Source organism: Malurus melanocephalus, unplaced genomic scaffold (genome assembly GCF_030028575.1).
Source record: "Malurus melanocephalus ecotype Western Australia unplaced genomic scaffold, MMel_1.1 scaffold_169, whole genome shotgun sequence".
NCBI classification, from domain to species: domain Eukaryota; kingdom Metazoa; phylum Chordata; class Aves; order Passeriformes; family Maluridae; genus Malurus; species Malurus melanocephalus.
In genome coordinates this window covers 580,891-596,658 of record NW_026623401.1, presented here as the reverse complement: position 1 = coordinate 596,658, position 15,768 = coordinate 580,891, and the positions used below count along the sequence as shown (strand labels likewise).

General features: G+C 52.4%; 1 protein-coding gene across 1 annotated transcript in view; it reads left to right on the top strand.

Annotated features, from left to right (window-relative positions):
• Nucleotides 1–14,332, top strand: part of SMAD6 (SMAD family member 6) — a gene marked incomplete at its 5' end in the record, with an annotated part of 36,056 nt that extends 21,724 nt beyond the window's left edge. Inside the window, one exon of the mRNA XM_057372271.1 lies at nucleotides 13,541–14,332. Coding sequence (XP_057228254.1) covers nucleotides 13,541–14,082 — 542 coding nt within the window. The remainder of the gene's footprint in view (nucleotides 1–13,540) is intronic.
• Nucleotides 14,333–15,768: the final 1,436 nt, after the last annotated feature.

Below are 15,768 nucleotides of genomic sequence, written 5' to 3'. Positions count from 1 at the left end.
CACAGGGCTCGGCTTCGAACCTACCACAGGCATTGACAAAAAGCCATTTCATTCTAAAAATGGGCGAGCRTGAGTGGATTGTTTCTGAATTACACAATTTTGTGCGTGCAAGGGCTGAACTTTGAAGAGAAAGCCCYGAGGAGTTCCTGCACAGCAGCACCCGCTCGCATCAACCCGTGGCTGTCGGTGAAAGCCGTGATGCTGCGGGGGCACCGTGGCAAGGACGCGTCACACAGAGCCCCTCTGCCTTTTGGGGTGAGTCCAGGGGATCGGCTCAGCCCTGATTGTCCTGGGATTGTGACCTCAGGGCCCCTGGGTGCGGCATYAGCCCTGGAAATGTCCCTGTTGGTGCTCCCAAAGCTGAGCTGAGCGTGCGCCGGCCGCGCTCCGCTGGGGAGATTTATGCTTCCTAAGGACATTGTAAAAGTTTTATAAAGTAGCTTAAATATTTACACAATAAGCATTTAAGGAAACAGTTCTGCCTCTAAAGGAGCTGCTGATCCTTTGGGTCCATCAGACCATGTACACATGAGGGTTTTTTAACTGTCTGACCTCCAGGAATTGCTTTTTTTTTTCCACCTAACTGGTTTTAAGCAGGCAAACAAATGGAAACTCATACACAGGAACCTATAAATAATGTTAATGACCTGGCTTGTATCCTCAAAAGCCAGGAAATTTGGGAACATGACGGCGAGCTGGCCCTTTGCTCACTGAAGGGTGGAAAGCGTAGCTGGGAGGATTCCTTCCCAATATCCCACCTATCCCTGCCCTCTGGCASTGGGAAGCCATTCCCTGTGTCCTGTCTCTCCATCCCTTGTCCCCAGTCCCTCTCCAGCTCTCCTGGAGCYCCTTTAGGCCCTGCAAGAGGATCTGAGCTCTCCCTGGATCCTTCCCTTCTCCAGGGGAACATTCCCAGCTCTCCCAGCCTGGCTCCAGTCCTGGAACAGCTCCATGGCCTCCTCTGGAATGGCTCCAGCAGCTCCACATCCTTCTTTGCCCTGCGCTTTTCCCAGGGACAGCCACCTTTCTTCTGCTCCCAAATTTCTTTTTGTGAGGCTCTGGCCATGCTGCTGCTCCAGGGAGCCACGAGGACCCTGTGCAGCTTTTCTTTCTTGCTTCATCCAGCACCAGGCTGGGAAACTGCCCAGAATTTCCCTCTCAGGAAATGCTCCACCCCACTGTCAGAGTGGAATCCTCAGCTGGTTTGGGTCAGAAGGGACCTGTGAAGTTCCCAGTCCAGCCCCCATGGATGTGCTGAGGAGGGTAGGAGGGTCCAGCCATTGATGCTTTGCTTGGTCTGCTTCCCGGAGAGCACCCCRAACCTTTTGGATGGCCATAGGAGAGCACTCCAAACCTTTTGGATGGTCATAGGRGAGCACCCCAGACCTTTTGGATAGCCACAGAGCACCCCACACCCTTTGGATGGCCATTCCCGCTCATCCCAGGCCAGCAGGGAGTGCAGACCCCCTGGCAAGGTGGGGCTGGGTGCTCCCCTCCCCTCCCCAGCAGCACCCACCTCCCCTTCCCTGGCGCTTGGGGCCGGGTTTTTTCCTCCCGCTCGCACGGCAAACGGATGTTTAGATCCGAAAGGAAATGGGATCGCTGTTTGCTCGGCTCCTCCTGGAGCAAACAGCCCTTCAAAATAACTCCGGTGGCGTAAGCGCCAGGAAAAACAGCGAAGCCAAAGCCTTGTAAGCAAATAATTGGCCTTTTTGTGAGAGGGCTCCCCTTCAGCTCCAAGTTTGCAGATCAGAGCTGCTCTTTGCACGTTTTGTTTGGAGGTTTTGCAATTGTTCTCTGAGCAAACAGATCCCGTATGTGCCAGCCAGGGGGGTTCGCTGATCCAGAGCGCTGCTGCTTCACGGTGATTTCCCTGGGACACGCAGAGCTTTTGGGGGGACATTGGAGTTATGGGGTTCCAGAGCTCCAGTGCGGCCCCTGCGCTGCCTGGAGGAGGTTCCCTGGGGGTGCCCCGTCCCTGTCCATCCCGCAGGGATGGCTCCTGCAGGGCCCTTGGCTGAGGCTCTGGRAAGAGCTCAGCATGTTGGGAAAACCGGCTGGGAACTCCTGCCYGCCCCAGGGCTGAGCTGTGCCCCCAGGATCAGCGCTGGGGCTGCACTGCCCTCTCTCTTTGGGCTCATGGGGCCACCCTAAAGCAGCATTTCCAGAGGAGCTCCCCGGGTGGGCACTGCACCAAATTCCCAAAGGGAATCTCAAAGACAAGGAGCCCAATTCCAGCCACCCAGTGTCCCCATGGCACCCACAGATGGGGTGGGATGGGCTGTTGCAGGGAGCAGGATGTGTTTGAACCCACCAAGCGATGGAGTGTCACCCAGACTGAGCTGTTCCTCAGCTCCACTGCTGCCTCATCCCGGATTTTCCAGGGAAAGGGATGGAATGGGGGCTGCAGCCTCACTGGGGTGCACYTGAGCCCTCTTGGCTCTGACACCCTCACCCATCACCCAACACCAGCAGCCCTGGTACTCCTGTGCAGGAAAATCCTGGATTTGCCAGGGTTGGTAGCTCTGACACAGAGGACGCAGAGGTGGGAGCGTCCCTCTCCATCCTGTCCTGCTCCCTCTTCCATCTCCCTGTGGAAAAACTCATTTGAGCAACAACTGCAGGCACTGAGCTGAGGTACAAGGGGAACAGGTACTTTTTTTAAACTGGATTTTATTTTTTCCTTTGGAAATGCAGCCTCTCACAGCCATGCTGTCACAGTTAAAATAAGGTTTAAATTACAGGGCTGGCTGTGGCTTTTTCCCTTTCTTTCAGAATTTTTGCCAACTTGCAATTTACTTAATGAAATCCTGCTATTTCGTTTAACGGGGATATTTTTTGCAGATGTTGATTTAACCCAGCTTTATAAAATATGTGAACTGTGCAGTTTCTTTCCTATTTTTAACAATTTAAAGATTCTGGTGCAGAACTTGACAAAGTTTCTAACACCAAGATTTGTTTGTACCGTGTAAGAGTGGGGTTGAACAACGAGGCTTCCACATAATCCATAACCCCACCAGAAATTGTGTGAAATTCTGCAATAATGGGCAAAAATTGCCCAAAGTGGGAATTTGTGTTGCTCAGTGGGGCTTTGTGTATTTCTGGAAAAGTATCTGACCCTGGGGTTACATCCAGTTATTCTTCAGGGTTTTGGCTGGGGGATTCTCTACATCCATGTGGATCCTGTATATGTGGGATAAATATGGAATGAGGAAGAGAAATGCTTTAGACTGRTGACAAGCTGCCTTTTTAATGTAKAATTCCTGCCTTTTTAATGTATAATTCCTTGTGTTTCCCCGCAATATTCCTTGCTTTAGTTTTTAAAATGGATTTCCCTGGAGGGAGGGGAGGAATCTGATATTTCTCCCCAGTGCTGAGTGGGGCAGTGCAGGGTTGAGCCCGTGATCCCTGAGGATGCCTTCACCCCTGAGGATGCCTTCACGTTCTCCCTTAATCTCCCCAGCCCTGGTGCACAACGAGCCCGAGCTGCTCCCCTTCCCCTCCTTCCCCTTTCCCTCTCCATGGCAAGGTCATTTCTTTTGTGCTTCATTTGCAGCTCCTGAGCTCAGCCTTTGCTTTCAGCCCCGAAACAGCTCATGGAGGAGCTGCAGCCTGCATAGACCAGTCCTAAAAAGGTTGATTTTAGCTTGAAAACTCAACTCYGAGAGAGACGAGAGCTTGTTCTAGAAAGATGTGAGAGAGTTTTTGATCCAGACAATGACACCGGCTGTAACTCATAGCACAGAGGGACAGAACAYGGGGAATGGCTTCCCACTGCCAGAGGGCARGGATAGGTGGGATACYGGGAAGAAATTCCTCCCTGTGAGGATTGGGACAGGCTGGAATAGAATTCCCAGAGCAGCTGTGGCTGYCCCTGGATCCCTGGGAGTRTCCAAGRCCAGGTTGGATGGARCTTGGAGCACCCTGGGACAGTGGAAGGTGTCCCTGCCCATGGCTGGGGTGGCATTGGATGAAGTTTTAAGGTTCCTTCCAACCCAAACTCTTCCAGGATTCTGTGATAACTCATTAATCTTTTCCTCCTAGAATATCCCAAGTGAAGCTGGAGCTGTCTGGGATTCATATTAGTGCAGCAGGACAGGATGTATTCCACAGAGTTCTCCGTGTATTTTGGCATTTTCCAATTTTCCCCCCTCTTTTTTTTTTTAAAAAAAAAAAAAGGAACTGTGGTTTGGAGCAATGAAAACAARCCCTCCTTGGCCAGGGAGGGTGAGGAGTGTGAGTCACCTCCARCCCCCGTGGGCAAGTCCAGGGTGAGGAATTTGCTCATCCGGGAGATGACGCCAAAAACGGGGACTTTGGGAGGCCCCACGCTGCTGCCTCTCTGGRCTGCACTGATGCTCTTCAGTGCTGGGGGTTTCATGCAGATACATTGATTTTCATCCCCCAGCCCTGCTTCACACTTACCATTTATCTGCACTTTAAGGGATCTTACAGCAGCGTTCCAGGGAGTGTAAGAATGTGATAGTTGGACTCAATGATTTGAGAGTTGCAGCTTTATTAATRCTATAATTCTGAGAAAAAATAAGTTTGGTATTCAGGGATGATCTTATCCCAGGTGAGCAGAAATGGATGCTCGGAGTTGGTGATTGGTGGATTTTCCAGAAGGGCCCCTCCGTGGCACCCGGATGGCACAAGGGYAGCGGTGCACATCCTCAATGCTTCCACTGGGGATGTGAGGGACCAGCTCTGCTTCTCTCCTGAGCTGCTGGAGTCATTGTTCAGGCTTTGCTTGGCGTGGGAGTGATGCCCGTGGGTGCTGTGGGTGCTGGACTCGAGCAGTTGTGAGTGCAGTGAGGACTGGAGCAGCCCCAGCAGATGTTTGCACATCAGCCCATGGAGSAGCCATCTGGAAATGGGGGTGTGGGGGTGCACGCTGTGTGTGAGCAGGAGGGCGGGAGCCATGTCTGTGCTCCTCGCACCTCATCCTGGTGGGATTCCTGCATCGGGCTCTTCCCTGGGCCGCTCACCCCAATCCCACCCCAGCGCCTTTAATCCCTCTCCRTCCCACAGGAGCCCCAAAGCCTCCCCGTGCAGGTTCAGCCTTTCAGCATGACCAGCTTGGCTGGCACTCCAGAGGGATTTGTTTCCTTGCAAAGGCCACGCTGGCACCCAAAATCCTTTAATTCCCTGTAAAACTCCAGCAAATCCGCCACGAGCGAGGACTTGCAGGAGCCRTGGGCGTTGGGACGCGCGGTGGCAGCCCCGGAGCCACGGCTCCATCTCGAGGTGCCCGCGCAGACAGAGAGGCTTGGCAGAGCTTTATCAGGAGCGGGATCTTGGGCTTTGGCCAGGCAGAACAAAGCCCCAATTCCCATTCCTCTCACAGCCCCTGTTTGCTTCCCACATGTGTGAGGGCACCAACACTGTGCTGGGGAAAAGCGCCTTCTTTTGGGGTTGGGGGGAGAATTATCGGATGAGGGGAGGCTTCAGCTGGAGCCTGTTCAGAAGGAAGGGATGGGCTGGAATAGAGCACCCACAGCCATCCAGGGTCTGGGATCAGCCCTCTGGCGCAGTTTGGGTTGAAATGCAGGGTTCCCAAGCTCAGGTCTGGTGTCTGCCCTGCTTCGGGCTCCAGACCCGGCCAGCCAAGGAGGAGCAAAGCCCCTCATTCCCAGATTAAATGGGGACAACACATGTTGGGTTGCTGCTCGTGGCCCCCTCCAGGAGCCTCCTCTGTCACAGGCTGATTTCCAGGTCGGGGATGCTTTCTCAGCCCTTGATASCCGCAGTGCTGTGGGCACCGAGCCCACAGATGCTCACTCTGCCCTCGAAGGTGCTGCCGTGGCTGCCGAGGAATCGGGRTGGCCYTGGGTTCCTTCAGCCCRTTTGCTSCTCCCCRGGTCACCTCTGCAAGCCATCAGMTCCTTCCCCGGAGTAAATCCCAYGRWGGKRKSRGRGCARGGRYKGRRSTGSMRKRMYWSAWYWSATCWGAKSKGWKKGGTTTGGTTTGGTTTTSCTTTGGTTTTCCTCCCAGGGAGGCAGCTCTGCTTATTCCTGCTCGAAGAGCTACAGAAGCTGCTGCATCCACAGCCTGCTCGGGGTCCTGTGTGAGCTCCAAAGCCAAAATTCCCCGTCTTTCCTGGTGTTTTGGGCAGTGGGTTTGCTGTGATCAGCTGAGACATCTGAAGGAGGTCTTGTGTAGGGGAAGCTGAGCATTCCCCCCGGGAAATGGCAGATTTGGGCTGTTCCTGGAGGGAGCGGAGCCGTAATTTGGGGTTGGGTTGTGCAGGGAGGTGGTGAGGTTCAGAGAAGCTCAGTGCCCTCRGATTATCCAACAGCTGGAATAAAAAATGTGTGGGTGAGTGCTCCTGCTCTGGGGACACTTGGGTGTTCTTAGGAAGAGTGGAAAATGAGGCGGCTCCAGCAGCATCTCTGCAGCCTCCTCATGACACCCTCACCAAGTCTGCCTCCCAAAACAGCTCCGCCACCTCAGTGCCCCCTTCCAGCCCTCGGAGGAGCTTTCCAACAGCAGTGATATCAGGCTCATTGCTGCTGGGAGCCAGCAGGGCTCTGCTTTGGGCCGAGGAGATCCCCAGGCTGGGCTCCAGCGCCCAGTACCGGCAAGGGGTGTCATTCCTGTTTCTCCTCTCAGGGACCTGCTAATTAGTCTGTGCTTTTCAAAGGCTTTGAAGCGCTCAGCCGAAACTCCCCCGGCAGTGAGAACGGTGATGATTGCCCTTTACCCCAGTTATTATTGCTCTTCACCCCGTTGGCCAGCGCCCTGGCCCCGCACAGGTAATCCCAATCCCGCTGCCTGGGGGATTCCTGATGGCACCCAGAGCTGCTCTGCCGAGCCAGAGCCGCTTCCAAAGGCGGCTCAGAGCCCAGCAGATCCCACTCGGCCATCCCAACCCATCACATCCCCGTGGGATGGGGTTGGCCTGGCCGGGATCGCAGCCCCTGGGCTGATGAGCAATTGGAAGGCAGCCTTGGCCATCGTGGCTGGAACGGAATTCTGCCATCCAGGGATTCACGGGGTGATCTCTCCCAGATTCTCAGCGGTTTTCAGGCTCTGGGGGAGCCAAAAAGGAATTGAACACATGGTTGGGTGCAGGAGCTGGAAATGTGTGAGATCTCGGCCTAAAAATGGAAAAAAGGGTTTTTGCCCCCCGTTTTTGTCCCAGCTTCCCTCGCCCTGCTGCAGAGGGCATTTGGGAATGAAGCTTCTCCCCGGTGAGTGCAGCTGGTGCCTTGCAGGCAGAGGGARAAGCTAATCCCAACCGAATGATGCTCAGATTTTCATCAAACCTCTGGATTTTAAGCAAATCCATCAGTGGGACCTTCCCTTCCCCCACCTAATTCCCTGTGGGTTTCACTAGCTCGTTTTTCTCCCCATTTTTCCAGCTGATTGGGCACAGGGGTGGACCCTGGGTTTTGCCACGTTTGGGTTTATGCAGGGCTGGTTTCCAGGAGGGAAGAAGCCCCAGCCAGGCTGCGGTTGATGACGGCTCTGGTGCCTTCAGAAGTGGCAGCCGGCGTGGGCGGTGACATTCGGGGCTCCTTTTGAAGTGGCATTTACATCGCTGTGCTCCCTCGGACGTGCCAGGTGGAACGCAGGTACCTGCACAGCCCAGGAGCTGCACGAGCCATGGATGTGCCTGGGGAAGCTCTGAGTGACACAAGCTGAGGGTAATGGAGACTGGTGGACTCCAGAATCTCTTTTTAAATCACCTAAATCTCTGAAAGCATCAGCATTGAGAAGGAACACATAAAAATGCCAGTGAAAAATACCTGAGTTGGGTTTTTCCAGTTCTCACCCTTGGCTGAAAAGTCCTTTCTAAGACAGGGGAGCTGGGGGAAAGAAAAAAGTRCTAAAATAACTTAAACTCGTGTTCTGGACTGCGGATTTAACGACCAGGGAAGGTCCATTAGAAGCAAACTCCTTGAGCTTAGCTTGAAAATAAGCTAACTGATGATGACTTCCAAATTTCCGGGCAGAGCTAAACATGGCATGTGTTTTRCTTTGAAGGATATAAAAAAAAAATTAGCATGAGCTGATGATTTTGCAGAGTGGTTTCTTTTATGCCGAGAAAATTGTTTTCATCCTTGTTTTTGGCATTGCCTCCTTGTCCTGTGTTGCTTTTGTTTCTTGGGCTGCCATGGAAATGTCCCCCTCTCCCCCCAGGCCTCTCCACACACCTCTTGCACCAGCTCTGGTGCTTGTCAGACCCCTTTTTTGAACTAATTTAATTAATTATCCCAGCGCAAGTGTTCTTCTGAGTTAATCAGCTCCTGGGTTAACGAATTAAATCTGCTGGTGGAGGAGGCTGGGGAGCAGCAGAGCTCTGCTCTGAGGGAAGGGCTGCAGGAGGAGGATGATGGTGGATGTGGTGGCAGGGAGGGCTCTCTCAGCTGTTTTCCCATGGTTTTTGTGGGATCAGTGAGCTGGACTGGTGCCCATGGCTGCCCAACACGAGGAACAGGAGCTGGAGGAGCTGGGACCCCGCAGTGACAGCRGTGACACCAGATCCATGGCAATGARCAGTCACATTCCTGTGTTATGATTGAGATGGGAGCTGGGCTGGATCCTCACACCCCAGCAGAGTAAACCAGAAATCTGGGAGAGAGTTTGATGCTCTGCAGGGCAGGGATGTCCAGCTGGCTGTCCCTGGGCAGCTGGAGACAGCTTCAGGGCCTCTGTGAACCAGGGAGAGGCTTTGCTTGGGGAAAGCTGGGACTTTGAAGGATCCTCTGTTGATCCTGGGCTGTAAGGAAAACATCCAGGAGGAAAAGCAGGGCTGCCCATCCTGCTGGCACCCAGCTGCCTTCTCCTCATAGGAGAAACCAAAGAGGAACTCGAGAAGGGGCCTGAACTGTCGTGTCCCCATCAGGATTCTCACATGGAGGAGCTTCTGCCCAGCCCTCTGTGTCCATTCCCTGCTGGGATTGGGTCGTGTCCCTAAATACTCACGGTGRAGCTGACACTGGGGCGCTCACAGCCCCTCCACCAGGGCTCCCAGTGAGGATGGGCGGCCAGAAGGGCCTGGTTTGTGTCCCCAGAGGGGCCCCCTGTGCTGGGAGCAGCTCTCAGCCTGTCCCCACCCAAAGGGGCCGTGCCGCTGGCAGGGGGGCTCGCAGGGGGCACAGTGATGCATTCCAGCTGAAACTTGTACGGCAGAGGTATTTTAAGTATATTGGTTTAAAGAAAATGGTTGTGAGCTTTGCTGGGGCAGATTGAAAATTAATTTCTTTTTTTTTTTTTTTTTTTTGGGCCATAAAAATTCCATTTCTGCTGTGGAAAGTTTTAACCCCTTCCTTACCCCAGAGCTTGTTTCCAAGGGTATTAATGGAGAATTATTTTAACTGATGGCTCCCCAGTGAACTGTTAATAGATTTTTTGGGAAATGTGTGTGTTCTTTGTGCTGGGCTTTTTATCTGGACCTTGTTCACAGTGACCTGTGTGTGGCTGGAACCTTCCTGCTTCCCTGCCCCTGTGTRTTGGGCAGGGTAAATACAGATCTGTGCTGAGGAAGAGGGCAGGAAAAAAACTGAGCAAGGATCTGATGGTCCAAAAGTGGAATAAAACTGAATGGAAAGGTGTGGAGAGAGAAAGGAACTGAGCTCCAAGGCCAGTGAGGGGGAGGCTGCCCCGTGACACAGGAGGAGGGAGGAACATGGAAATGGGGAGTGGGCTCTGTGCTGGGGGGCTTTTGAAGATCCTGCTTCATTTCCAGGTGCCCAGATGTGCACTCCAGTCCCCGTCACATCTGGAGAGCACAGTGATTTATTCTTTATGTGTACCGTCTTCCCTGTGGGCACCTCTTAAGGGGGTTTTGAGCAGCTCTTCCTTGCAGCTCTTTATTTAGGGGGCCATTTGAGCTGCTGAGARGTTTGGTCGCTCTGGAAAAGCCAAAGAGTGAATCAGAGCCGTTTATTTCCTGTGTTTCGTGATCTGCTCGTGTTTTCCATCTTGCTTTTAAGTGCAACATCGACCAGTGGGACTGGGCAGCGTTTTGTTTTGGAAAAGAGCATCTTTCTTCTCTCTTTTAAAGCACCRCTTTGAATTTCACTGGCATAAAACGCTGTCAAATCATAAATAGTCTCAAACCTCAAGTTATTTTCTTTACCTCCACGCTCTGCAGGGAGTGACAGCAGCAGCRCCGCTAACGCTGGGAGGATTTACAGTATTTGCTCGCTGCATTTATTCCCAGACCCAGACTCCTTTTGCCTGAGMCACGCAGGAGCCTTTTCCCTGTAAATTTTGGGTTGGATTCTCCTCCCTTGTGCCTTTATCTCCAGTTGTTTGCATTCACGGAGGAAGGAGTAAACACCAGGCAGAGTTTCAGCCCCTCCATCTGCTGGGGGAAGGTGGCTTTGATGAGGAGATAGCCCTGACGCCAGCCCCACTGGAGCTGCTGTGAGTTGTAGCTGCCTACAATGATAGTTGTTAAAAACCCGTCCTGTACCACCGCGGGACTCAAATATTTTCCTTTCTTCAAAAAGAACGCTAACAAGCCCGCCTCTGTTCCAGCAGAAGTGGGAGGGGGGAAGAAAACAGAACAAAAAGTGGATTTTCTTGTCTGTGCATAGAAGGGCAGCGTGGAAAAAAAAAGTGGAGGGAAAAGTGGAATATTTATTTAAAAGGCAGAAGAGGAGGCGGTGGYGTGCCGGCCGCCCCTGCTCGCTGCAGAGTGGTAGTGGCTAATAGCTGGAGGCGAAACTAATCCTTGGCAGGGGATGAGACACAGCACAGGCCCCCCTGATTTGGGGGCTTGCTGAAGTGCTTGTTTTATGTCAGGGCTGCGGGATGAGTTCATCTTTGCAGGATTTGGTTGAGTGCACTGGGAGATAAAAGGAGGGAGAGGAGCCCACGGCAGCGCGGGGGGCACTGGGACAAGGACCCTGCGAGCTCCTGCGGGCAGTGAGCCTGCAGCTGTACCCTCTCGGGGCTTTGCTTTCCTGTGGCCATGGAGAGGTTGCTTTTTTGGGGTTTTAAAGACTTTCCTGTCCTCTGGCCAGAAAAAGAGAGGAAACTTCTCACTTCTTGAGGTGCAGTTAACTAAAACTCACCTGTTGGAAGGAACACAGGACGTCTCCAGAAACACTAAGAGCTGGCAGAGTTGTCACTGCCAGGCAGAAGATATAGGATGACAGAGATTAGGAGAACATTGGCAGGGGGAGGGATGGGTGGATGGGGATGAATGGATGGATCAGGGATGGATGGATGGATCAGGGATGGAGTGAAGTTCCTGCCATAAGTTGCATGGAAGTGCTTTAAATGAAGCTGTATCAGATGCACGTTAGAAACCCTTCCCCCGTTTTCATTTTGCCCAGATGTTTCCCAGCTCCTGGAAAGCAGAGATGGCACCAGGGCTGGTGGCATCTCCTGCACAATATTCCTGTAGGATCAGGACTGTTTCCCTCCAGCTCTGCTTCCCCCCTTGTATCTTAATTTGCACTAAACCATGGGAAACTCCTGTTTAAGTGTTTATTGCTGACTGTTGCCCTGACTAATTGAGCTGCTGGGGACAYTGGAGGTTTGGAGGCATCCCATCCTTAGTCTGTAAGGGAAATGCAGGGGCTGAGCAGTAGTTYCTCCAAAATGCAATAACAAAACCAAGTGAGCTAATGGGCATGGAGGGCTTTGAGGAGGTTGGGAGGTTAAGCAGATGCAGAGCTCGGTAATTGCTAGCAGCCTCCAGCCCCGGCACATGAAAGGCTCTGAGCTGCTCTGCAGCCCCCAGATCACTTGAGTGGGGCAGCAGCAAAGCTCAGCCTTTTGGGGGAGCTTTGGGAAGGTACTGGGAGCATCTGTAGGGTGTCTCRGGGAAAGATGACTGTGGAAAAAGTGGGTGCTGTGGAAGATGGATGGGGCTCCAAGCACCCTGGTCTGGTGGAAGGTGTCCCTGCAGGGAGGATGGACTGAGATGGTGTCCCCAAAACTGGGAYCTGTGCTGGGTGAAGGGGTTGGTTCAGGCTGATGGCACTGCCCACWGCCCAGCCACCCTTCCCCCACGGCCCGCCCCCAAAATTTGTATAGTTACAACTCTGGTTAAACTGCAACAAAGCCGCTTAATTCAGAGCTGGTTAATGGGGAGGGGAGCCCGGTCCCCTCCGGGGTAATTTGAGCCTGAAAAGAAGTGGGGCTGGAGGGCCGTGCCTGAAATCCGGTGTGTCAATGGGGGCTCTGGAGCAAAATAATGGCATCACCCCGCGGGCGAGTTAATGGGACATGATGGCACCGAGGCACCGGGGTCAGCGGGCCGCGGGCGCGTGAGGGATTGTCAGGGAGCTTAATGCCGGCCACGGAGCGGGGCTGGCTCRGGGCACAGCTCCTCACTGCAAATTCCACAGCGCTTCTGTGCTCACTGGGGTGCTAGGAGGAGCACAGKGATGTTCAGCAAGTGGTTAATTCACCCTCTTTGGGGCTCCCTCTTTTCCTGTCTTCCTTCTGGAGACATCATAAATTCTGGAGGCATCGTAGATTAAACAGATTTCTGGCAGCCTGCGTCCCTCCTGTCTTCCCTGAGTGTAATTCCTAGAAAGAAGAGACGTTTCTCATTGTCTGGAGAGAGTTCCAGTGGGTTTGTAGAAGGACATGTATAGTTCAGAGCAGCTACTCCCCCTTGGCGTGAAACGCTTCCTCGGATTTCATGTTCCCCGTGGGAACATCAGCGTGGCTATCGGAGAATATTGCACAGCGGAGACACCCRGCGGGTCACTTATCCTGGACGTGCCCTGGGCTCAGCTCTGCACTCGTGGGGCCTGGAAAGTGGGGATTGAGGAGCAGAGCGGTGCAGGGAGAGCCTGGGGAGCCGCCAGGCTCAGGATAGCGGGGCAGTGTCCGTGCCAGCTCCCGTGGGAGCAGCRCAAATGTCCTGAAGACCAGGAGGACCAGGGAGCCCAGCTGCTGGACACAGGGTTGGACATTAAACTGGGGAGAGAAGGATGTGCTGAGCTCATGGGAGCTGGTGGGTGTCCTGTGGGGTCTGCAGCTGGGGCTCGAGCTGCCTGTCTTGGTGGCAATTGATGTAATTGATGGCGAGTTTGGGTCGGACRCAAGCTTTGAGCTGAAGATGAACTTGGGCTTGAGCACAAATATTGGGTTGAGCACAAACTTTTGGGTTAAATAGAAGTTTTGAACACAAATTTTGGGTTAAATACAAGTTTTGGCTTGAACACAACAAATTTTGGGTTGAACATGAAGTTTGTGTTGAACACAAGGTTTGGGTTGAACACGAACTTTGGGTTAAATACAAGTTTGGGTTGAACACAAATTCTGGGTTGAACATGAAGTATGTGCTGAACAGTTTTGGGTTGAGCACAGGTTTTGGGTTGAATACAACTTTGGGTTGAACACAGATTTTGGACTGAGCATGAAATCTGTGTTGAACACAAGGTTTTGGTTGAGCACCATCTTTGGGTTGAACATGAAGTTTCTGTTGAACACGAGGGTTGGGTTGAGCACAAGTTGGGTTCTCACTGAGCCAAGCTGATGGGTGGGAGGAGCTGTTCCCACCCTCCATCCCTGTGGTTCTCYGGGTGATCCCATCACTCCTGACCATCTCTCTCCCCACAGACGCCAGCACGTCGCCCGATGCCGTGAAGAGGAGCCATTGGTGCAACGTGGCCTACTGGGAGCACCGGACGCGCGTGGGCCGCCTCTACACAGTGTACGAACAGTCTGTCAGTATCTTCTACGACCTACCTCAAGGAAACGGCTTCTGCCTCGGACAGCTCAACCTGGACAACAGGAGCGAGACTGTGAGAAGGACTCGAAGTAAAATCGGCTACGGGATTTTACTGAGCAAGGAACCGGACGGGGTGTGGGCCTACAACCGCAGCGAGCATCCCATCTTCGTCAACTCGCCGACACTGGACATCCCCAACTGTAGGACTCTGATCGTGCGCAAGGTGATGCCGGGCTACTCCATCAAGGTGTTTGACTAYGAGAAGTCCTGCCTGCTGCAGCACACGGCCGAGCTGGATTACGCAGACGGGCCCTACGACCCCAACAGCGTCCGGATCAGCTTCGCCAAGGGCTGGGGGCCCTGTTATTCCAGACAGTTCATCACGTCGTGTCCGTGTTGGCTGGAGATTTTACTCAGCAACAACCGATAACGGTCAGCCTCTGACGAAAGGAAAACACACAGCGACAAAATACAAAAAAAAAATACAAAAAAAGTTACAAAAAAAAAAAAAAAAAAAAAAAAAGACACAGACTATCCCAAATATCATCTACCTAGATTTAATATAAAGTTTTATATATTATATGAAAATATATATTATACTTGTAATTATGGAGTCATTTTTACAATGTAATTATTTATGTATGGTGCAATGTGTATATGGACAAAAACCAGAAAATGCACTTTGGCTTATATAATTCTTTCAATACAGATTTTTTTAAAAAAGAAAAAGAAAAAAAAAACAAAGAAAAATTATACAGCAAAAATAGGAGAAAGCCCTAATTTTGATGTATGGTTTTTTGAAATATTATTAATACCCAGACAAAAAGCTAATACCAGTCACTCATTGATAATAAAGTATTCGCATTATGGGGGGGGATTTAATTGTCTTTTTTCTCCCCCCCCAGCTGAAGTTGGCAGCAGTCAGGGGGTGCCAGGGGGCAGCTGCTGTCTCCCATCTCAGCCAGGACCCTGGAAAAAATAAAAAATTAGTTGGAAGGCTGCAGTTGGCTCCAAGGGGAGGGTGAGTTAGGCCAGTTGGAGAGCCAGGGAGCACTGGGAGGAGGTGAGAGGAGGATCTCCCATAGCTGTTCTCACTCAGGGCTGTCTGATCTCTCTGATGACACAAAACATGGTGGGAGCGTGGTGAGGATGAGTGTGCACGTCCATGTTTGTGCAAATTAATCCTCATCAGTGCTAATCAGTGAGAGAATCAGAATATTCCATGGCTACAAAGCCACGCAGCACGAGCAGTTTGGATTGCTGGCCTTACCCTGGGGTTGTCTGTGAGTCCTGCAGGTCCCAGACGTGTTTGGTGGTGGAGAAACAAACGGAGGTTTTGGACACCTTGTGGTTGGGTGGATTTTGGGAACATCTCCAGTGCCTTGGAGGAATCACGAGTGGCTTTGTTCCATCCAGGCAATAAATGATCCAGGATTGTTTGGGAASAATATATTTACTCTGAGGAGCAGCTGCAGCCAAAGAAATGCCCTGGGCAGATGTGCCTGTCTCGGCTGATTTGCTCTCCCTGGCAATCCTGGATGCATTCAGCCCCTTTGCTGTCCTGTGCCCAGGGGCTGTGCTGGGTCAGGGAGGTTATTTATTGCCAGGGATAGCTCTGCCAAGTCCTAGAGCTCTGCCACAAATCCCTGTCCTGTGGATTTCCATAAAATCCCAGCTTTTGGAGCCCAGTGACTGGGAAGCTTTCAAGGTTGCAGAGGATGCTTTTGTCTCCTTCTGATTTGCAGAGCAAAAGGTGCAACGAGGCCTAAAAGAGTTAAATAGGACCTAAACTTCCAACTCAGAAGCCCTCCTGCTGCATGCCAGGGTCCTGCATTTTGGGACCTGGGCTTGGTATTCTGCCACAGCCACGAGTGAGGATGGGGAACCACAGAATTCTGGAATCCTGGAAAGGTTTGGGTTAGAAAAGAGCTTAAAGCCCATCCAGTGCCACCCTGCCATGGCAGGGACACCTCCCACAGTCCCAGGGTGCTCCAAGCCCTGTCCAGCCTGGTCTGGGACACTCCAGGGATGGAGGAAGGTGGGGACCTGGGCGGATGTTGGGAGAGCCCTGAGCAGGGAATGTYGCAATGACATTCCCATGTCGTTTTTTCAAATT